General features: G+C 38.6%; 2 protein-coding genes across 9 annotated transcripts in view; one reads left to right on the top strand and one right to left on the bottom strand.

Moving 5' to 3' along the window:
- The window catches only part of ANKMY2 (ankyrin repeat and MYND domain containing 2), a 46799-nt gene extending 43305 nt beyond the window's left edge, over nt 1–3494 (bottom strand). For both annotated transcript variants that reach the window (XM_025378354.1, XM_025378355.1), the window contains exon 1: nt 3184–3494. In XM_025378354.1, the coding sequence (XP_025234139.1) occupies nt 3184–3250 (67 nt within the window). In that variant the 5' untranslated portion in view covers nt 3251–3494. The remainder of the gene's footprint in view (nt 1–3183) is intronic.
- A 21-nt stretch (nt 3495–3515) lies between these two features.
- Nucleotides 3516–23306, top strand: part of BZW2 (basic leucine zipper and W2 domains 2) — a 60628-nt gene continuing 40837 nt past the window's right edge. For 2 of the 7 annotated variants that reach the window (XM_025378346.1, XM_025378345.1), the window contains exons 1-2: nt 3516–3959; nt 22880–22944. In XM_025378346.1, coding sequence (XP_025234131.1) covers nt 3667–3959; nt 22880–22944 — 358 coding nt within the window. In that variant the 5' untranslated portion in view covers nt 3516–3666. Of the gene's footprint in view, nt 3976–18601; nt 18642–22879; nt 22945–23306 lie in introns of those variants that run through there. The other 5 variants (XM_025378348.1, XM_025378347.1, XM_025378350.1 and 2 more) reach the window with 4 other exon arrangements.

Here is a 23306-nt window from a genome sequence, read left to right as displayed (position 1 = left end):
CTCTACAAGTAATATAAGCCAGTTAAACACAGTTCAGTTTTCTCTTATATATTGTTAAATGAATGCTGTCATTAACTATGATTTAAATGGGTATGTTGGAAACAGATTTTCATTTTCATCTGGAACTTCTTGGCATTCTAATAAATAAAAAGCCCCACTTACAGTCTGGTAATTTCTGGAGAGCAGTGGCTGGCAGATGGAAATCACTTAAATGTTTGCCAAGTTTATTTCAGATTGGCCAAGGTGCCAGGCCAGACTTTGTTGAAAAGTTATTGTTAGTTCAAAGTACTAGAACTTACTGTCTAGTCTAGAGTTTTTCAAAGTTGAAAAATCTATGAAAGAAAAAAAAAAAAAAACTCCTCACTTCACCCACTTTAAAAAAAATGCCTCTCTTCGGCACAAATATAAACTTTGCTTATGACCTTTCTTCAACTATAAAACAAAAATTTAAATTTAATGCACACAGAACTACAAAATCAGTAACATTTAAAACTGAGTTAACTTGACAGATGCTGTTTTGCTAAAACTAAATGGCCTCTCAAAGTGAATATTGTATGGACTGCTATGGCACTGGTTTCATGTTTCGTTTAGTTTGTTTTTAAGTATAGCCTATTTATTACCTATGGGCCCTGTGATACCTCTTCTCTGCCACTTACCTATTTGACACTGTTTCCTAACTTCCCAGTCCCTCAGTTTCCTTGCCTATAAAGTGAAGATTACCATATTTATCACAAACACAAGCAGTGTTTTAAATGCTTTAACTATACTAACTACTTTCATCCCTGTAACAACATTGTGAGGTGGCTATTATTATTATTATTCCTATTTTTCACACAGAGTACTTGAGGCTCAGGAAAAGTCACTTGCCCAAAGGCCACATTACCAGTAAACGAGTTAGAATTTCAAACCAGACCTGCATGGTTAACCACTATCTCATGCCGTCTCTCATACTGTCATAGCTTAAAATAGCTCATCAAAATTAAATGCATTAATATATGTAAAGTACTTAAAATTATGTGTGGCTTGCAGTAACAGTCAATAAATGCTGGCTATGATTGTTTTTCTCATATCTCCCATTACTTTTCTTTATGAGTGCAAGTGATGTCCCATAGACCTTCATTTGGCAAGAATGCATCACATACTAGGTCCACATCAGTTCTTTTCTCACTGGCATGGTCCAATTAAAGTGATGAAAGCATCAGTGCACTCATGCAACTTGATGCACCATATGAGCCCAGAAATATCACCACACTAACCAAAATAAATGCCCATTAATTTAGGTTTATATAATCTTTAAAATAAATACTGGTGGACACCTGAGAATATATCCAAGGAATCCTTTCTCCCCTCTCAAAGACTCAATTTATAAAACTGCTCATTATTTTTCACTTTTAAGAGATCACAGGATGGGCCAGGCCCAGTGGCTCATGCCTGTAATCCCAGCACTTAGGGAGGCCGAGGCAGGAGGATCACTTGAGCCCAGGAGTTCGAGACCAGACCTCCCTATGGGCAACATAGGGAGAACCGCCCCCCGCTGACCCCCATCTCTACAAAAAAAAATCTTTTTAAAGTAGCTATCATAGTGGCTCACACCTATAGTCCCAGCCACTAGGGAGGCGGAGGCTGCAGAGAGCTGCAACTCCAGCCTGGGTGAAGAGTGAGATCCTGTCTCAAACAAACGAGAGAGACAGAGGGAGAGTGAGTGAGAGAGAGAGAGAGAGAGAGAGAGGACATGTACTAGCTCTGTACTGCTTAAAATAATTTTTGTCCCTGGTGGATTGATCCTTTGTCTCCTTTGTGCCAACACAGTACCTGGCAAACAGCGAGAACTTACATGTTTGCTTAATTGAATCCCGGAGCCATCAAAGGCAGGGAGAAATTACCCAGAGACAGGAAGAACTGAAAGACTGAAATGCCAAATAGGTCAGCGAGAACCATGCAGTACAACAATATAAACTCTAACCCAAATCCCCAAATTCCAGGCAAAGAACACATCATTGATATACATAGCTGTGACTGACTTAGAATAGTTGAGATCAGATCGAGTGGGCTCAGCTCATCAGCACCTGTTGAGTTCAAACCTGAATTTTTTCTCCTTCGCCTGTAGAATCTCCTTGTCGCTATGAAGAATAAATCTGCCTTATTCTCTAGGATCTCACATTTCGGCCTGGCTACTAAGTAAATAAAACTGGAAACTGGGAAGCCTTATGCTGCAATGACTGGCACCTCTGCCATTCGAGGACAAACATAGCCATCCTATTATGGAGTTTAAAATCACCACATTAATTGCCCGGAGTCCCACACATCCCCATTCCCGCACCGTGAGGGTGCAGGAGAAGTATGCAGTCACGCTGATGTCACCTGCCAGGTAACGGGACTCGGCAGGGAACTCCTCTAGGACTTCCACTCGGGGACTCCGGGGAAATATGGCTTCTGGCTCGTCCTCGGGGCTCCCCGCTGGGACTCAGCACAGCGGAAGTGGGGCACGCACTGGGAGAGTGGACAAGAAAGCGCGAAGGAGCGCGATTAGAAGGTCGCATCTGTGCAACGTGGGCCGAGGGGTGGGTGTGGAGGCCTCGCCAATTTCCTTGTCTCTCTAGGGTTCCTGAGGCTGTCGGAGCTTCTGGAAGCCAGGGAGGCCCTGGATGCGGAAGTCTCAATGCAGCAAATTACAGACCTAGTTCTGTGCCCTTATGAAGCACCCCTCTCCCTAAGGGCGCCCTCCACTCCCAAGCGGGGGCGGGGATCGGCAAAGGATCCAGATCATTCGGCCTGCGGAAGTCTAAAGTGCCATTTAGACACCCGCCTAAGAACCTGAAACTACCAGGACCGAACGCAGTCAAAATCCCTGGGGAGCAGTGAAGAATTCACACACTGGGGCCCACACCTCGGGACGCTCGCATTAATCTAAGGCGGGGCGTGGAAATCCTTACGTTACCAAAAGCGGATTTAGAGGCCGAGCCTCTGTAACTACCTCTCCTGTCCCAGCACTGCTTCTACCTCCCCACCTCTCCGCCCCTGCAACCCTTCCCAGACCAAAGGGAGAAACGCTCTTTCCCGGTTCCAGGCTGCCAACCTTGCAGAACCGCAGCCAAAGGTCACGCAGGCCAGGGGCGCCCCCCCGGATCTGCCACGCCCCCCGGCCAGGCTGGCCGCGTCGGCGTCGCAGCCCAGCACCCGTACCTTTCCCGATGACTTCCAGCAGCTCCTTCTCCTCCTGGGTCAGCTCGCCTTTCTTTATGTGAACCATTGCTCCCGCCAGCTTGAAGGTTATTCTGTTTCTTAGGAAGTATTAAAAAAGAAAAGATGCGTCTGTATTGGGAACGCCAGCCGCAATGAGGCAACTTGAGACCAAGACACTGAGTAGCCAACCGCGAAAACGCTGCGCTTCTCTCCTCCCTCCCGCGGGCTGGCGGACAGCGGGCGAGCTCGGGCGAGCCAGGCTGGCGGTCTCTGCAGGCCCAGCGGCAGTCACCGCCCGCCGCCTGTCATTGGCCCGGCCGAGGAGGAGGAGCCGCAGGAGGTGGCAGCAAGAGATCGCCATTGGAGAAACCGGGGAGGGAAAAACCAAATGCAGAAAGCTGGAGGGGGGAATTAAATTGCTCTTATACGTTCCGCACCCCTATCCTGTCCGGTTCGAATATTTCGCCACAGGCAATATTGAAAATGCTACAGCTGGCAGTTCTGTGCTCAGCGACGGCTTTTTGGGGCGTGCAGAGGTTCCCAGTTGTCGCCGTACCCCCACTATACCCCCAGGAGTGGCGCGGTCTGGGCAGGGGCGGTCTGGGAGGCGGGGGCGGTACGGGAGGCGGGGCTGCGCCGGGTTCCGTGTGTCTATGTCAATGTGTCTGTCCTTCACTCCTCCATTGTCTGCTGCCGCTGCTGCCGCTGCTGCCGCTGCCGCTGCACGAATCGCCGCAGCCCCCAGCCTTGCGCGTCGTCGCTACCTCCTCGGACAGGTGAGAAGCAGCCCAGGTGAGACAAGGGGTGCCGGGAGGGTTGCGAGAGCAGCGAGTGCCGCCCCGCCGGGGCTTCTATCGGGCCGGAGCTGGCGGGGAGGAAGCATGTGCCTCCTGGGGCGGCTTCCTGCCTCGCGGTGGAGAAGCCCCCGCTCCACCTCATCATCACCGCGCTTACGGGGTGTCAGTGACCTGGGATGAAGACCTCCGACTCGCAACGTTTGGCCGCCCCGGGAGACCCTGGGACCGCAGGCGGGCGGGTGGGGGCCAGCCACGCGGTGAGAAGTGGCGGGTGCACATGGTCTCGTGCGTGGCACCGCCAGACGCGGCTCCCGGGGAGGCTGGGGCCAGGGCTCTGGGCTAAGGGTCGGGAGGAGAGCGCCCCATTACTAGCGAGTCAGTGAGGACAGACTCGGGAGAAGGTAGTTTTTACGTTGGTAATCCTCGCCCTCCCCACTACTTGTCATCTCTTTGGCCTCTGTGGAAGCTGTAGAAGAAAACCGGACCTGATCGCCTAATGTTGCTTGTTAAGGATGTTTGGAAACAATTTACACTTGCACTAATACTTCGTTTATGAGAGACAGCCTGGGGGAGGGAAGGGCTTCTTTGCTCTGCTAGAGTTCTTGGTTCTCTTTGTAACTCAGATCTTGAGATTTATGGAAATAGGGAGTGGAGGGTGGGGAGGTTGGAGAGGGCGGAGATTAAATTGGTGTTGCTGCCTATATATAGCCTTAGATTAGCCTCTTAATCCAACCTTCATTCAACTGTAATATGTAGCCTGGAGCTTCAACCATAGGTAGATGGGGGTAAATACAAGTGTGTACTTAGAAATAAGATTTGCTTGCTAAAATGTGGGAATCAGTGATTTCTCCAGGGTACACATTTATATTTACATCATCAATGAAAGTTTCTTTGAAAATTAGTGTTTATGTTTTACTCTTGTTTCCCTACAGAGTAGTATTGATGTTTCTCTCAATATGTGTGTCAAAGAGACATGTATGTGTCAAAGAGAAATATTTGAATAATTATGTAGGTGGTTTTTGTTAAGCATCCCCAGGACCACTGTTTTTTCTCATAGTGCCATACAAAAAGCGAAATCCATTTTCCTCTGGCCTTAGGCGTTTATTTTGTGTGAAGCTTTCACTAACACATCTGAAATCTCCTGGAATATGTTTATCATTATTTCCTGCCTTTAGCAAAAATCTTTCCTAAACTCCAGCTGTTTTTGCCCCCTAAAGCTTCAGCTTCAAAGGCTGGGACAGATCTGAGCCAGAACATCTTACATGAAAATGGTTTGAAATTATTCATCTCAGTGTATAACAAAGATACTTTTGTTGGATGATGCTTTAATAATGATGTGGCTGTTCAGGCAAGTAGTAAGGCTTCTGAGAGTGACCGATCTTTTGTAATGCTGTTAGTTCCAGAGTTACAATTGATTTATAATACAGTATCATGCGGAAGAAACCCACAAACCTAAAAAAACGCTTGAGTAGTAACCTCCTGGAACATGTGATTTAGCATCTTACCAGCAGATGCATACACAGAATTGGGTACTTCATTGCTAGTATTTCCATCTCTTGTGCCAAATCTGGGCCATGGTTACTTGAAGGTCACACCTGTTTGTCTCACTGGGGTTGTCAGTTCCTCGAGGATAGCAACTAACTATTTTCTTGATGCCTTATGACACTTGTTTGGTATTTAGTGCTCTCTGAATACATGACCAATGAATTTAGAGACAATAACATTGAAAGAGAATCTAACATCTACCTAGAAATGCAGATAAATCATGTTCAGTTTACATTTCTAGAAACAGATTCATAATGGGTACTGTTCATTAGATGGATTGATCACATTAGTAGTTGTATGGTGTAAATATTTAATGTAGGAATAAGATTAGATAATGAGCATATTAAAATAGATTCACATCAAAGAAGTTTTATTGATAATAAGATGGCTACTTCATATTGAGTATTTAGTCTGTGCTAGATATTCTACCAGATGCTTTGCATATAATTATTCTATTGTTATGACAACTCAGGAATTAGCCAATTTTATCCCCACTTCTGCAAATAAGAGGACAGAAACTAAGGGAAATAGTTTGTCCACAACCCCATATTAGGAAGTGTCAGAGTCAGAATTGGAATAATGATTTCTGAAATGTGTGAAATGTTGTATGTGTCCTCTCATATCTTTTTCTACTACTACCACTCTAGACCTATTGCAACGCATCTTAAGTAGCCTGCTTCTCTCTCACCTGTCTCCATCTAGCTAATTCAGGGAACTACCAGTTCAATAAACATTGAGCACCCATCATTCTGTGAATGGCTCTCCTCTGGCCACAGAATAGAGGGCTGGGTCTGGCCTGGAAGGTTCCCATCCATCCATGGTCTCAGCAGGCATTTCCAGTCATCTGGGCCCTCCCACACACTGAGCTCTAAGGTCACCACTCTGCTGGTTCCCCAACCTGCCGGTAATTTCCACCCCTTTGTTCCTGCTTTTCTCCTTCTCCGAATGACTTCCCTTCCCTTTTCACTGAATCTCCTCTCCAGATCTGATGAACTATTCAACTTTTCAGACACAATTTAAACAAAAACTCTTTTCTTCAGCTTTTGTGTTCATCTCTGTCTCTCTCTGTCCAGTAAGGGAAATATACGTGCTAGTAAATACATTTATTCATGTCTCTTGGCAAGGTTTATAAGTAAAATCTTTGTATGTGGAGGATATTGATATGCAACATGGCTACTGGTATCACTGCTGGCAGCCTTTAATTCTCTCTTCTTATGGATTCTAGCGAACCCTCTTTTACCACCCCCCCGCCTAAATTGACATCATTGCTTCTTCATCTGAATCTCCATGAAAACACCTAAAGCAAGCACTTTCTCATCACATTCTATTATACTTATTATTATTAATCTGTTTGGTCCCTTCTCATTCTAGAGTATACATTAACTAGGTCAAATTTATCTTTGTTTCTAAAGGTTTAACCCAGTGTCTTGCACCTAGTGTATGCTCAGTACAAGCTGAGTTGAATTCAGTTTGATCTCTAAGTTATTTTAGGTGGATTTGTTTTCCTACTTGACTAATCCTTCCTGGCAATGTGAGGTGAGGTGGCACTAAGCACGCACAATCATAACCAGAGGCAGAAAGTCTTTAAATGTTTTGGATCTCAGGCTTCTTGACATTCTGATGAATGCTGTCAACCAAGAAAAATTGTTCCTATGCACATGTTGCAAATTTGGCATGCCATTCTTAGATTTCCCCATTAAAGACCCTGATTTCCAGCTCTCTAAGAGAATGCTGCCTGTTAATTGCATGTTTGAGTATTACATCTTTCAGGGTACTGTTTTGCTTGACATTTGACTTTTTTTCCTTAGACTTAGGTATCTTTATTAAGAAGTTTTGATTTTTTTAAAGTTTGAAGTAGATTATGGTTGTATTTTTAAAAGATTACTTATCTTTTAGAGATAGGAACAGATTTATTGCAGAACTGGATGAGAAGACAGCTGAGATTTGCTTTAATATAATTCTGTGACAGAAAGGAAGAGAGACTGAATGAGAATATAAATGAGATAAAATTGACTATGTTAACAGTTGAAGATGGGTGATGAGTACATTCACTTGATTATACTGTTCTCTCTACTTTTGGATATATTTGAGATTTTCCATAATGAAGTTTTTAAAAAGAAAATTTGGAAGTATTACAGCCTCTAAGAAATCTTTTTTTTTTTTTTAACACAACATAAGAAAGTAATATGAATACAAATGTTCTTTTTTCTATACTTAGAGTTTCGCTTATGTGATTATTCGTTTAAGTGTTAAAACAGTTACACCTAAATCTGCAAAGAACTGTCTTGTGAACAATGCATTTCCATAAACATTTCAGATCACATTTTAACTTCTCCAAAAAATGAAAGGTTGGTGGCATTACTCAGTGCTTGTAGAACAAATTGATGAATATCTTACTGGTAGTTAATCCTCATCTTTTTTGAAAATTGACCAAGTAATTTTCAGAAAATTTTGAAGAAGGGGTACAGATATATTTAGTTTAACTGAGAAAATCAAGAGGTGAATGAAGTGGAGATACTGACATTCTTCTGTGTGTCATAATCCAACTCAGAAGGCATTCAAAAAAAAAAAGAGTACCAAAACTGTTTTAAGCAATGTCAGCACTGTTAGGATAAGTATATTAGTCTAGGAAAATCAGGAGCAGGCCCAGGATAGGGTGTGACTGGTAGGTTCTTACTCAATGTTTGCTTAGCTGAGTACTTACTCTGACACCTACTTTATAATTTGTGCAATTTTTTAAACTTACTTTTTGATGTTTAAATTTTTTTATTGTGTTTTAGATATATTAAATGTCCTTTATAGCATGTCATCCTAGACTTTGGGATTTTAAAAGAATATTTAATTAATATGAAATCCACCAATATTAGCAGGTCATAAACAAGAATACTTTTCATTCTTAACTCACTCATGTCTGTGTATGGAGGCCATGGCACTCTTCAGCAAGTATCTTTTGGACAGTTAGGTGCCAAATGGAATGATTTGCCCTGTTCTAAATTTGGCATGTATTAAGTGAAGAGTTGCAAAAATGTTCAGATAGTCATATTTGTAAACTATTTTGAAAATAAAGGTTTGGATATTCATTGAATGAACCATTCTTTGTTAAATGCCAAAAAGATGTTTTCATTATTCTGTCTTGATTTTTAGCAATAGGTGTTTCCATTGATGTTTTTTAAGTTTATGTCAAAAATGAAAGGAAAAAAGTATAATGACAATAAGAAAGAATAAAGTGCTGTATTAATATTTAAGATAGTATAATCCTTTGGCTATCTTTAATCCTTTTAATTCTGAAAATATTAATATTTTAGCAGGAAAACAGTAACTTAAGATGTAGAATTATTTTTTGTGTCAGATGTAGAATTATATCTTCTTTTCACATCTCAACTTATTTTTATGCTAGATGAGAACTGTAAAAAATATAACAGGTGTACTGTTATTTTTGAGGACTTCTAAATAAGTCTCAAGAAAAGCCCTGGGGCAGAGATGAATAATAAGGGATAACAGCACTGTAGAGAATATATCATAAGCTACTATTGGATGATATTTTACTGTCATCCTTTTTATAATCCGCACAGAAGACTTTAATGCTTTTCAAACTAACCTGGATTTATAGTCATTTCTAAGAAGAAAAAAAATGTTATATGTTTTTCTCAGTGTACAAGGTAATTGAATGGTACTATTATAAACAGGAAAGAGAACCCCTGGTTGTTGGTGCAGAGGAAACTGCTGGCTGGAGGAAAAGGATGCGGTGTTAGTATTTGGGAGTGTGAAGATTGTGTTTTTGTTAGAGTTGAGCTTCTGCAGGAAACAATTTAAAAACTGTATCCTATAGTGTTAGAAATTATGGTGCCATAAATTTTCTAATATTTGTGTGTCCCTAAGAGGCAGTATTGTTAAATTCTCTCTCTAAAGATAAATACCTTTTTCCCCCCCTTAATAGAACTCTTTGGAGAACTCTTTGGTATTTTGGAAGTAACATATGCTAATTCAATTTATCCAAGTGGTGAACCCAACTTTAATATTTATGCTCTACTCCATCTAATTCTAAACTATAAAATTTATGAGGCAAATAATGAAAAAGCTGCCTTCGAGAATCATATAAATAATTCTCTAAGACATTGCAGCAGCTTTAGTTGGCTCCCTGGAAAATGCACTGAGTGGAGACAGTGGATCAGGTTCTGGCCCCAACTCTTCCATGTACATAAGCTCCAGATGGGCAGGGATCTCTCTGCTTTGATCTCCACTGTCTTACCAATGCTAAAATGGAATTCCTGACCTCAGCCAAGTGGTTTGACATCTCAGTGCCTTATCTGAGGGTTAGCTTAGGGACTGGGCTTAAATCCATGGTTTTCAAAGTATTCCGTTCTGCATGAATGCCACTTGTAAGTTAAAAAGTAAAAAACGAAAACAAAAACAAAAAAAAAAACGCACTTAATTATTAAAACGTTAATAAACACAACTGCAACTCAAATGCATCGTTTGTTGTCTTTAAACATACTGGAGACCATCCGTGCTTGCTAACTTGTTCTGCCCGATTGTGCAATACTTGAAACAAAGCTCCACCTGCTAGAAAGTGACCTCCATGAAACTTGCCTGATTTAGTGCTTGCTGCATCCCTACTGACTAGTACCAGACCTACTATATTTGGTAAACAAATAAATGAATGATTCTCTGTAGGTTTAAACCTTTTTTTTTGAGACGGAGTCTTGCTCTTGTTGCCCAATCTGGAGTGCAATGGTGTGATCTCAGCTGACTGCAACCTCCACTTCCTGGGTTCAAGTGATTCTCCTGTCTCAGCCTCCTGAGTAGCTGGGATTACAGGCGCCTGCCACCACGCCTGGCTAATTTTTGTATTTTTTAGTAGAGACGGGGTTTCACCATGTTGGCCAGGCTGGTCTTGAACACCTGACTTCAGGTAATTCACCCACCTTGGCATCCCAAAGTGCTGGGATTACAGGCGTGAGCCACCATACCTCACTTAAACCTTTTTAAAATGTATAATTGAGAGAACTTGTAGCTCTGTCCTAGTTCTTTTTTATTTCCTTTAATTTGACTTTGTATGGTCCACTTCTATAAAGTTGTGTCAGGGAATACAGTCCGATATCATGGCTTGGCATTTCTAGCCAGTTCATGCTCTCATTGTGTAATAAGCATGCATATGGAAAGTAACTTTGTGTGTGTGTGTAGCCCTTCAAATAAGGCTTCACCTGCTAGACAGGCTTGGGCAGGTCTCCTTCTGGGAGGATGGGAGTTCCTTGGTTGAGAGAACTAGTAAGTGAGCAAATATTTGGACTCATGCCCACCACCACCTTTGAACTTCCTGAAGGCCCATTATTACGGTTTTTAAGCAATTGCTCCAAACAAAATTCTCTCGCTGGTTACCAGTCTAGGCCTTTCTTTTCTTTTTATTTATTTATTTTTTCCGAAGATTTTATTTTCCCCTTTTCCTTGATTAAAAATCCTCTGAAGAGAGGCAAACACTTCAACACCCTTTTACTCTAGTAACTTTTCTTCTGACTTCCCATTGGACTAATAGTCACCAACACTCCTATCAGTTTTATGTTTTTCATAAACTAACTTGCTCTCTGGCATTGCCACTCCACTCCTTGCTGATTTTCATCTCCTGGTTTTCCTTGCCTCAGTTAGCAAGGCCGGTGTTGTGTGTGCTGTCCATAGCTCCTTTCCTCTAGGTGGAAAGTAAATCTCATATAAAATCATCTTTCTCCTCTACTACATAAAGCTCAACATATAGTTACACATCTTCCAATGAGAAAGCACTTTTCTGGAGGAAGGAACATTGGAGATGAGGAGACTCATTAATATTACTTTTGTCTTCAGTGGAGGTGAAAATCTCGAATGCATAGGCATTTTCTAAAAGGTTACATAGGATGATGTTAAAGGGTTTAAATTATTATCTCCATGGAGTGGGGCTGGGATATAAGGTCAGGAGTGAAAGATTGGGTGGAGCACTACCCTTCTGTACTGTGTTGGGGTTTTTTGTTTGTTTGATTGATTGATTTTGTTTTGTTTTTGCCGTCAGTGTATTATTACTTTATAGTTTTAAAAGACTTGTTAAAATAATATAGAGACTGGCCGAGCATGGTGGCTCATGCCTGTAATCCCATCACTTTGGGTGGCTGAGGTGGGCAGATCACTTGAGGCCAGGAGTTCCAGACCAGCCTGGCCAACATGACGAAACCCCATCTCTACTAAAAAAAAATACAAAAATTAATTACTTGAGAGATTGAGGCACGAGAATCCAAGGGAGGCGGAGTTTGCAGTGAGCCAAGATTGTGCTGCTGCACTCCAGCCTGGGAGACAGAGTAAGACTCTGTCTCAAAAAGTAATAATAGTAATATAGAGACAATCTTGCTTTTTTTTCTAAGCTTAAAATTATAATATTATTAACAAATTTCAAGGACATTTCCCTCTCTATTAGAGTTTCGGCTTTTCCTAAAGTGATGCAGTGGAACGCATGACTTTTAAAATAAAAATTCTAGAGGATATCACTGAATCAACTTATATAACTCCAAGTCCAAATGCAAATCATTTTTTAAATTGTACTTTAGCATAATATGAGAAATGATGGTAGAACTGAATTTTAATATTTTTCTGTACGTAACCCTCCCCACCAAAAAAAAAAAGAAACCAAAAACGGAGGATATGTATTTATTTATGAGACGGAGTCTTGGCTCTGTCATCCAGGCTGTGGTACAGTGGCACGATCTTGGCTCACTGCAACCTCTGCCTCCAGGGTTCGAGTGATTCTCGTGCCTCAGCCTCCCAAGTAGCTGGGATTACAGGCGTGCACCACCATGCCTGGCTAATTTTTTTTTTTTTTTTTTTCAGTAGATACACGGTTTCACCATGTTGCCCAGGCTTGTCTCAAACTCCTGACCTCAGGTGATCCACCAGTCTCAGCCTCCCAAAGTGCTGGGATTGCAGGCATGCGCCACCGTGCCCAGCCTATATATACTATGTTTAAATGTGAACAGTGGTCGTTACTGAAAGTTAGGCTGATAGGTTTTTTTCTAATTTTTCCTTAAATATTCTATAATATACATGATAAGCTAACCTTATAATCAGTCATTTTTAAAGGTTACCTCTCACTTTCAATTAAAGATGCTGTTATTTCTCAGCTTAATCACCTACTTTTTTGCTTCTTTTCAGTATTTTGTTATAAAAACCTGGTTAGACACACCAGATAGCTTCAAAGTGGCCACCTACTTTTTTCAATGGATTAGACTCTGAATGATCTCTGGCAATTTTCTAAAATTAAATCCTCTATCAAACAAGGAAATTTCTCATCATTGAGGATAATCAAAAGAATGCTCTATAGACTCTAGAGGAAATTCTAGAACAGGTTCATAAATCTGTTAATTAAAAGGGGTTTTGATTAATGGAAGCATTATTAGTTTGTAGTCTTTCTTTATTGAAGGAAGAAATTACTTTGATGGGTAAATGCTGGAAAATGTTTTTTTAAATTACTTTAAGATACTATATAACATTTTGTGTTTATGTGTATTGCTTTGATAAATGTATTTAAAATACTTTGTAGAAAAAATAATTTTTTGAATAGTTTCTTAAAGTTTTGTTTTTAACTGACATATAGTAATTGTTTATATATGGGGTACAGTGTGGTGTTTCCATACACATATACATTGTGTAATAATTAAATCAGGGTGATTAGCATATTCATTACATCGAGCATGTCATTTCTTTGTGGTAAGAACAATCAAAATCCTTTCTTCTAGCTCTTTTGTAGCATATGATACATTATTGTTAACTATAATAACTCTATTGTGCAATGGAACACTAGAGCTTATTCTTCCTAACTGTAACTCTGTACCTGTTCACCAGTCTTTTCCCATCCCCACCTCACTCCTATTCTCCTCTGTCTCCGGGAAACTACTATTCTACTCTCTACTTCTATGATACCTTTAGTTTCTACATGAGTGAGATCATATGATATTTGCCTCCCAAAGTGCTGGGATTATAGACCTGAGCCACCATGCCCAGCCCTAAATACATATGGCTTCCTGTGTTTGCCATTGCTTCAGGGTTCTATGTATACATAATCAATTTTATTTCTTAATCATTTGAGAGTAGGTTGCATACACTTTCTGCCTTTATCCCTTATTTCTTCAGTATTTATTCTGTAAAAGTAAGATACTTTTCTTACAGAACCACAGTGCAAAAAAAAATTCAGTAAATTTTAACATAGATACCATAATTTTATCTCTATACTCCAACTTCTTAGGTTGTCGCAATAGTGTCATATATTTGTATGTATATATGTGTGTGTGTGTGTGTGTATATATATATATGAACCACTATATATACACATAAATATTTTTTCCCAGTACAGCATTCAGTCGAGGAATGTGTATTGCATTTGGCAACGCCCCTTTAATTCTCCTGGAACAGTTCTTAAGCCTTTGTTTTGGAAAGATGTTGCCATTTATGAAGAATACAGACCAGTTGTTTTGGAGAATGTTCCTAGATATACATCTATTTCCTCATGATTAGTTCTTCAGATCATGTGTTTTTGTCTAGAGTACCGCATGAGCAATATGTCCTTCTAAGTGTAAAACATCTGAAGTTGTAGTGATTGTATGTTGTCCTTTGGTTAAGGTGTTGTCTTGTTTCTCCAATGTGTAGTTATATATTTTTTAAAAATTTTATGTGAAGATGCTTGAAGGCTATGTAAGTATCCTGTTGATCATCAAGCACTCCGCAGCACAGACACACACACACACACACACACCCCCACCCACCTACCCACCCATATAGGTTTAGCATACATTGATTACTCTTGCATGAATCAATTTTTTATTTAATTGTTGCAAAATGGTGATTTTCTAATTCAATATTTCATTCTCTGTTTATTAGTTGACATTCTACTGAAAGAAAATCTTTCACCTCCTTCCCTTTCCTTGTGTACTGAAAAATTTGTTTTCTTTCAAATGAACCAAAAAGTTATGAGCATGGACCTGTGGATTTGTATTTTGTTGAATGGGTTATTAGCTATTGTCCTTAGTTATTTGGGTCCTCAAATTGCCCCGGGCTAGGCCAGTGGAATTGTCCTCAAGACTGCTCTTGTTTTGTTTTAGCTTGATTTTTTTTAAGGCACTTGTGAATTTTCTGACACAAGACATCCCAGGATCGTAGTGAATCTCCCCTGCTCCAACCTTGGAATCAGCCATTTATCCAACGAACCTTGGTTTCTCTCAGTAGGGAGTGATATTTAGATCCTGTGGCACATATCTTTTTATGCAAAAATGTTATTATTGCTTGTGACTCCTTGAGAATTGGTTTGAACGTCAAAAGAGTTTAAAACCTTTTCACTTAAGTATATACATTTTTCTAATTATAAAAAGGATATGTATTTATATTACAGAAAATATGGAAAAGAATAGGTAAGAAGAATAAAAGGTGCCTTGAACCCACTACTCATGTTGACCATCACTGGATGTGAGTGTGTTTTACATAGCCAAGATCACATCATGTATATGGAATATTGCATTTTGCTGTATCTACATAGCATGTCATTGTTTTCTCAAAGTCATAGAAATTAGACAATTTCATTTTTAAGTCACACATTGTATATTAAAATTTCGCTTTTCCTTCTTGTTTTTGTTTCCATTGATGCAATACCCTAAAGTAGAAAAAGTTTGCTGGTATTGAGCTTCTTTCTCTGCTCTCTTTAAAGCCCATATTCTTGCCTATCCTCTGCCCTCCCACTGAATTGCATAAGATGTAAAATTACCAATTTCAGAAATAAATTGTTAGTATCAGAGACTGGGAAACATGTATTTTGTACATTCTAACTGTACTTTTGGTTTGAGATATGACTATCTATTCAGTGATAAACTTTGTTTTTTCTAAAATGTGACACCAGTGTTTGGCAAATACGAGTAAGTAGTTCAATTAAAACATACTTAGTTGCCACGGGTGTGTTTAGACCTGGGTGCAGAATTTTCAGCCCTTGAGAGCAGGGACCATCTCTGGCTTTGCTCACCATTGTTTTCTCTCTACAGTAGGGTTTCTCAACCTCAGCACTTCATTGAAATTTCAGACTTAAGGGTCTTAACTTATCGAGGGCAGAGGTTTTAGGGCATTTTGTTAAAGTACCCTGAAACATTATATTTGAGGGATGGGTTTTCTAAAAGCCAAAGTATGCTACGATGTGGGTAGTGTAGATGTGTTTATGTCTTTCTGAGTGTTGAAAGACATAAGAATGACATCAGCAAAATTAGACCATCTGGAAGATTGAATGAGCTGGCCAGCTGTTGGGGGAAGGGCAGGGCCTGGGAGATAACTCATCTGGGGAAAGTGCAAGGGCCCAGAGGAAGGAATGCACATGCCTTAAGGGGCCTCTTAGAAAAGTAGAGTTGCATTAACTAGAGACCAGGAAGTGACTCCTAGAGCGGAAGGATTTTAGGAATTAATTTATACTTCTTAAAAGTTTTTGAAAAAAGCTTCACTGAGATAAAGTAAGTGACATTGTGTAGTTGCCATAAATTGTTTCTACACGGATATTTAAAATGTAATTTTTGTAGTATTATTATTTTTATTTAAAAGGAAATTTTAAAAACAAGCATTTACAACTTAGGTCTACTAATTAGTTTAAGGTGTAAAGTGGTTTTGGAAGTATAATAAAATGAAAACTTTATCATGGTGCCTTTATGTTTTATTAAAGGAGACTTACATTAACATTTAACTTGAAGTGCTCTCTTCACAGGACACAAGTTATTTGGGCTTTAATAACGCTTCATAAGGTAGATAGTTGGTGCAAGTAAAGAGTCCACCATTAAAGTTCGTCACTGGAAAATATATACATTTTTGAGGAGACTATACTTGAAAAATTTTTTTTTTTATTATTTTTTAAGAGACCAAGCTTCGCCATGTTGCCTGGGCTGGTCTCCAACTCTTGAGCTCAAGCAATCCTCCTGCCTCAGCCTCCCAAATTGCTGGAATTCCTCGCCTGACCCTGTTTAATGCTTTTTTTTAAAAGTTATTTTTGTTCTTTTATATTATTCAGGATAAGAATGAAAGGAATAGGGATATGATAACTATATATATATATATATATATATATATATTTTTTTTTTTTTTTTTCTTTTTTTCTGAGACGGAGTCTTGCTTTGTTGCCCAGGCTGGAATGCAGTGGTGCGATCTCGGCTCACTACAACCTCCACCTCCTGGGTTCAAGTGATTCTCCTGCCTCAGCCTCCCAAGTAGTGCGCCACCATGTCTGGCTAATTTTTGTATTTTTAGTAGAGACAGGGTTTCACTATGTTGGACAGGTTGGTCTCGATCTCCTGACCTCATGATCTATCCTCCTTGGCTTCCCAAAGTGCTGGGATTACAGGCATGAGCCACTGCTCCTGGCCAACAGCAATATTTTTATATTAGAAAAAAGAGCATTTGACTTTATTTTTCCCTTAGAGCTGGACTATCAGCTATTTTTGAATTTTAATTTTTTAAAATTGTTGTAAATACTACAACTTTCATAGTATTTGTTGGTAATTAAGCTTTTTGTACTGGCTGAGTGATTTTGAGTAGGCAGAGCCTGTTACAAAATCATGATAAGGATATTAAACAAGCTAATGTTATTTCAGGCAACGAATTGTTAGTGTTATTATTATAGGCATATAGTTAGTTTATTGCTTAGAGTATCAATAATTTAAACTTTTAAAACCAATTTAATTATTTTTTGTTTCTTTGGAGAAAATGATAATACAATGTTATCAACCCAAAAGACTCCTGGATTCCTTTATTTTCTGTAAAGGATTTTATATTGCTTGTTCTTTTAATTTTAGCATTAATGGAAAGGAAAATGCTGTATAGATATGGGTAATTTTTAAAGTTTATTTTAATAGTAGATAATTTTACTCATTTAAAATATAGAATGAAAGGTAATTCTTGAAACTTGTTATTAAATACAAAGTACTTCATGAGAACACTGCAGTGAAGTATCTCAATTTTACTGAGTTTTGTGTGTTGTTGTTATATCTTTATGAAACATTTTATACTTTGGGAATGATACTGTTGCCCTATAATTTTTAGACTCCAAAGTCTTTTTTTTCCATCTCGGGCAACATGGGGAAACTCCTTCTCTACCAAACTATATAAAAAGTTAGCTGGGCCTGCTGGCATGCCTGTAGTCCCAGCTACTTGGGAGGATCTCTTGAGCCCAGGTGGTTAGGGTTGCAGTAAGCAGAGATCACACCCCTGCCTGTTAGCCCGGGTGACAGAGCGAGACTCCATATTAAAAAAAAAAAAAAAAGTCTTTTTCCCCTCAAGTCTTAAACAATATTGACTGCACACAGAATATTACTTTGAAATGCGGTAATTTTTCTTTTTTCCTCACTATGGCCACCTGGCTTTGAAGTATGTGCAGAATACTCTTAGAGCTACTTTATTTGAAAAATATTAATTAAAAATTTCTATTCTTTAGATTTATTTTTACCTTTGTATCAAATTTAAGCGTTTTGGGACATAAGAATTGCATGGCCCAACATAAGTAACTATTAGCCATACTGTTTAAATTTAGTTAATGGAAATAAAATAAAATTAAACATTTATTTCTCTAGTCACTAGCCACATTTCAAGGGATCAGTAGTGGCTACCGTATTAGATAGTGCTGATATAGAACATTTCCATCATCACAGTCACTTCTATTGGATACACTGCTCTAGAATAGGAGTTCACAAAGGACCTCCTGGGAGTCCAATCTGGTCCACGACTTGAGTTAATATGAAGTTTTATTGGAATACGGCCATGACCATTTGTTTGCACATTGTCCATTGCTACTTTCACACTGTAACAGCAGAATTGAGTGGTTGGAACAGAAACCTTATATCCCACAGAGAGAGTAAAATATTTTCTTTACAAAAAATGTTGTATTCCCTGCTTTAGAGTATATATGCTCATAAAGTTAAAGTTGTTTGAATAACATATGCATAGCACATGTTAGTAATATAGCATGTTACGTAAGGCAGGTTATCATAGTTCAAAGATGAGTCAGACAAGAACAGTCAAAAATAGAATCTAAGACCAAAGTGCTGGATAATTAGACAGGAGCAGTCATTCCCTTGTAGGGACAACTAGAAGGTAAGTCTTCTGGTAGATCAGTTCCTTTCCAAAATGGAGAGAAGTAAAGAAGAGTCCCAGGTAAGACTGATCAGTTTACATCGAAGGTGTTAATCCACTTAAGGTGGGGTGGGCAACTGGAAGGATTAGTGCACAGTTGCCATGAGATGCACCTGTGCCAGTGTGGCTCATTGTTACACCTGAGCCCAGAGTTAAGGGACCGAATTTGAAAAAGATGCTAGGACAGTTAGAAGATTAACAGAGTGAGGTAGGTAACAGAAATAGATGTAATAGGTTAGACCTAAAAACCTCTCAATTTACACTTAAAATGGGAATTTTTGCAAAAGTGTTCAATTCATTAATATAGTACCAAGTTTCTAAATATTTGATTGATTGGATCATTTTAGTATTCTTATAACCTTCTTTTACTGTTTATATGGACTATCTAAGAAATGTAGTCTCTTAGATGACATGTGAAATACTTAAGTCCATTTTGTTTACCATTTTACATACAATTTTAATATTATTTTAAACCATGGAACTGTTCCATTTTGGTAGAATATGTGCGTATTTTGTGTGTGGCTTATAGTTTTTAAAACAGAATCCAAATTGTCTTGATGCATAGGTTGTACCCCACAGGGATTTCTCTCTGAGGATACTGTTAAACTTTTTTTTTTTTAAACTTATGTATTTTTAGTTATTAGATTTGAAACTACATTGTAGGGCAGTGTACTAACAGCCTTTGACATTGGCCTAATAGAACTGTCAGTGTTACTGTTTCTTTGTTATTTTCCTAGGTTGAAGCTAACAATTTCTTATTCAAAGTGTCCTTGCTTCTCTTAGGCCAGGGCTTTTATAAGGGCTCAGTGAGTACCTTATAAAGGCTGACCCTTACTGGAGCAGATTATAGTGTAGCATGAAGAGCTAAATTTAGAGGGAAGCGGGGCCTCTGCTCCAAATAGTAACAGCTAAAGGATAGACACTCTTGGAGAGCAGAATATCTTCATTTAGTCTGTCACCACCAGTGGGTGAGTTTTTGTTTGTTTGTTCTAATTTTGGTTGTTATATCAAAGTCTTTGCGTACATTTTTATGTTTGCATGTTATTATGTGTTTGTGCACATGGAACATATCGAGGGTATGAAAAGTAAGCCCACATAGCTGGGTTATAAAGAAACAAACTTTTATGCTTAGAAAGGAAGTAAGTATAAAAGCTAAAGATTTTGAAAATAGAGTAATTCTTTCATATGCTGTGTTTGGTGGTACTTCTCCATTAACAGAAATAATAGAAACAAGGTGCAAAGAGTTAATTAGGGAATTCCATGAGTTTGTATTCTAAACCCCAAAATAAAACTTTTAGGAGGGACTCACACTTTAGAATTTTTGAAATTACAAATTAAAAACCATTTTTAGCCTGGAACAGTGGTGTGTGCCTGTAATCCCAGTTGCTCAAGAGGCTGAGATGAGAGAATTGCTTGAGTCCAGGAGTTTGAAGTCACCCTAGTCAACATAGTAACACTCTCATCTCTAAGGAAGTAGAGAGAGAAAAAAAAAAGGAAGGAAGGAGAGAGAAAGAAAAAGGAAGGACGGAAAGAAAGAAGAAAAACATCTTTGGTAGAGAAATCTGCTGGAGAGATTTCTGTCTAGTTGAGCTACATTCTTTTTGCATCTTGGTACAAGACCCAACACCCAAATTCTTTGACACATATTTTTCTTTGCTAACACAAATACATTTTGTATAATATTTGTGTTTGGAAGATATGGAGACAATAATATGTATATCATCATCACTTTTGCAACAATAAAGTATTGGCTGATCCAGAGTGAATCTGTTTATAATGCCAGCAGGAAAGTTTCTGAATGAAACTTTTGCAGTGAATATAAATGATGCATTAGAAGCTCTGTTTTCAACATCCATCAAATGAAATGGGAATTCATTGATTAAGTTTATAGAATTTGTAATGATTTCAATATGTTGCTGTTGCCCCATACACATAAGCAATCACTTTATTCTTGCACTGGTCTGTGTTTCTACTGTTTGAACTATCACATTGTGTTGCAAATGTTTGAATTTTATCCCTCCCAATGAGTTTCTCGAGGGCATGGATTCTGGCTTAATAACCTTTGTATCTCCAAGCGTGATGTATTAAGTTCATTTTATTTTATAGGGTTGATAAAAATTATTTCTCAAACCATGTAATTACTTTTTGTGTTTTTATGTGACTTTTAATTAGTTTCCCTTCTAAAATAATGATTAACTTGAAGTTTTCAATAATAAACAGATTTTTTATTATGTGAAGCTACAAGTTTCTCTTTTATGCAGTAAGAAGGAAAATTTGGTACATAAATAGTTTTTTCATGTTCTTAAGGATTTAAACAAACTTTCAGGAGTAATTAAATTACTTGAATAATGTAAATTTGTTATTGTTTGCTGGCATAAGTAATTAAGGAAATCTAGACATTTTCAAATGAATGCTAAAATCTTTGGAAGGTAATTAAATAATTTGCTTGAGTAATGCATGTTATATTGAATGTTTGGCCTTCATAATTGAAGCAATCTAGACATACTTTCAGTTTATGATATGTATATCAACAAGCATATTCTCAATTTTTAAGAAGTCTTGTGGAGCAGGCCTTACATTTTTTCAGAGATAATATTACATTTTTTAAATTGTGTATTAAATCCAGTAAAATAGTATGAAGTACTCAAATCCCTGTCCATTAAGGTAAACCAAAAAATAAAAAATTTATTAATAGTTTCTTTATCCTTCTTAAATTGTTGTGTCATAGAAAACCATATATTCTATACACCCTCCTTATAACCAAATACTTTACATTCTTTTATTCAGCTTGCTTTTTTCCACTATCATTATCCCTTGAGCATCTTTCCATATCAGTCCAGCAACTTATTTGAAAAGTATTTATTATATGTTTATACTTTGCTCAATGTAAAAGGTACAGAATGGAGGAGCTGAAGGAGCTCTATGGAATAAAAACCTACAAGGTTCCTGTCCTAGTGGAGGTTACACTCATTGGGGGTATAGACCCTAGACAAAGAGATAATAATAAAATGACAGGCACTAAAATAAAGCTAGGTAAGGAGAGCTATTGACAACGGGCCACTTTGGTGGAGATGGTCAGAGAAGACCTCCCTTTTCAGGGATACATTTGAATGATTGCAAGGAGATAGCCATGTGGACAGCTGGGGAAGATCTTTCCTGAAAGAGAGGCAGGAACAGAGCCTCAGAAGCCACACCTTATCTGGCCTATTGGAAGAACAACAAAGAGATCAATGTGACTGGAACTCAATGAGCGATGAGACAAGATGTGTATTGAATATACATATATAGTCAGAAAGGTAGCCAGGATCAGAAATGTAGTACAGTTAGATCTAATTCATGCTTTCATAAGCTTCATGGTGTCCCACTTGGTGGCTACATTATAGCTTATTTGAGGACATTTCGTGTTCCATTTTTATGTATACAACAATGCTGCAACTGAAAACAATGCTGCAACTAAATCCTTTTACATATACAAGTATATTTGCATTCTTGTGTGAACATAACTATAGGATAAATTCCTGATAAGGTATTGCTGGACCAAGGTTATGCCCCTGTAAATATTTATAGATACTCTCCGAAATTTTCCTCAAAGTATTTCATGGAATTTAACCTTTACATCAAAGTTGGTGTCTGTGGTGGTTTTTCCTATGTCCTTTGCCAACACTGAGTATTGGTAAACTTTAAAATTTTGGCTAGTCTGAGTTAAAATTAGATCTCATTTTTAAAAGTGTATTTATGCTGGGCTCCGTGGCTCACGCCTGTAATCCCAGCACTTCAGGAGGCCAAGGCAGGTGGATCACGAGGTCAGGAGTTCAAGACCTGGCCACCATGGTGAAACCCCGTCTGTACNTGGATCACGAGGTCAGGAGTTCAAGACCTGGCCACCATGGTGAAACCCCGTCTGTACTAAAAATACAAAAATTAGCCAGGCGTGTTGTCTCACGTTTGTAGTCCCAGCTACTCAGGAGGCTGAGGCAGGAGAATCACTTGAACCCGGGACGCGGAGGTTGCAGTGAGCTGAGATCACACCATTGCACTCCCACCTGGGTGACAGCGAGACTCTGTCTCAATTTAAAAAATAAAAGGCATATTCAGTAATGAGAGAGGTTAAACATATGTTCAACCAAATTTATTGCCCATATTTTTTTCATATAAACTGCTTATTTGAAATACATAATCTTTATTTTCTTTGTTTTCAGAAATTTTATGAATAAGCATCAGAAGCCAGTGCTAACAGGCCAGCGGTTCAAAACTCGGAAAAGGGGTAGGTTGTGTGTGTGTGTGTTTAAAGTTGTAACCAAAATGTAAGATTGGAGAAGAAGCTGAATGATTCCTGTTTCCCCCATCCTCACTGATTCTACTCATTTGAGCTCTGAGTGTAGAATCTGACGTGCTTTAGTGAAACCATAGAACTTCTAGTTACTTGTTGGACAAGTTATTTAATTGGCCTACGCTACAGAATGGGATAGATATCTCTGTTCAGGTTGTCTTACTTTCATGTGAGGTTATGAAGGCAATTGGTGAATTTCACTGGTTTTGACGTTAGCATTGTATTGGATTTTTGCTTTCTTTGTCGTTTTATGAAAACGTTGATGGCAAAGATGATAAAATAAAAAGTAAATTAGG

The sequence above is a fragment of the Theropithecus gelada genome, chromosome 3 (assembly GCF_003255815.1).
Source record: "Theropithecus gelada isolate Dixy chromosome 3, Tgel_1.0, whole genome shotgun sequence".
Lineage (NCBI taxonomy): Eukaryota > Metazoa > Chordata > Mammalia > Primates > Cercopithecidae > Theropithecus > Theropithecus gelada.
Note: the sequence above shows the minus strand (reverse complement) of the source record. Positions and strands in the feature narration are given on the sequence as shown.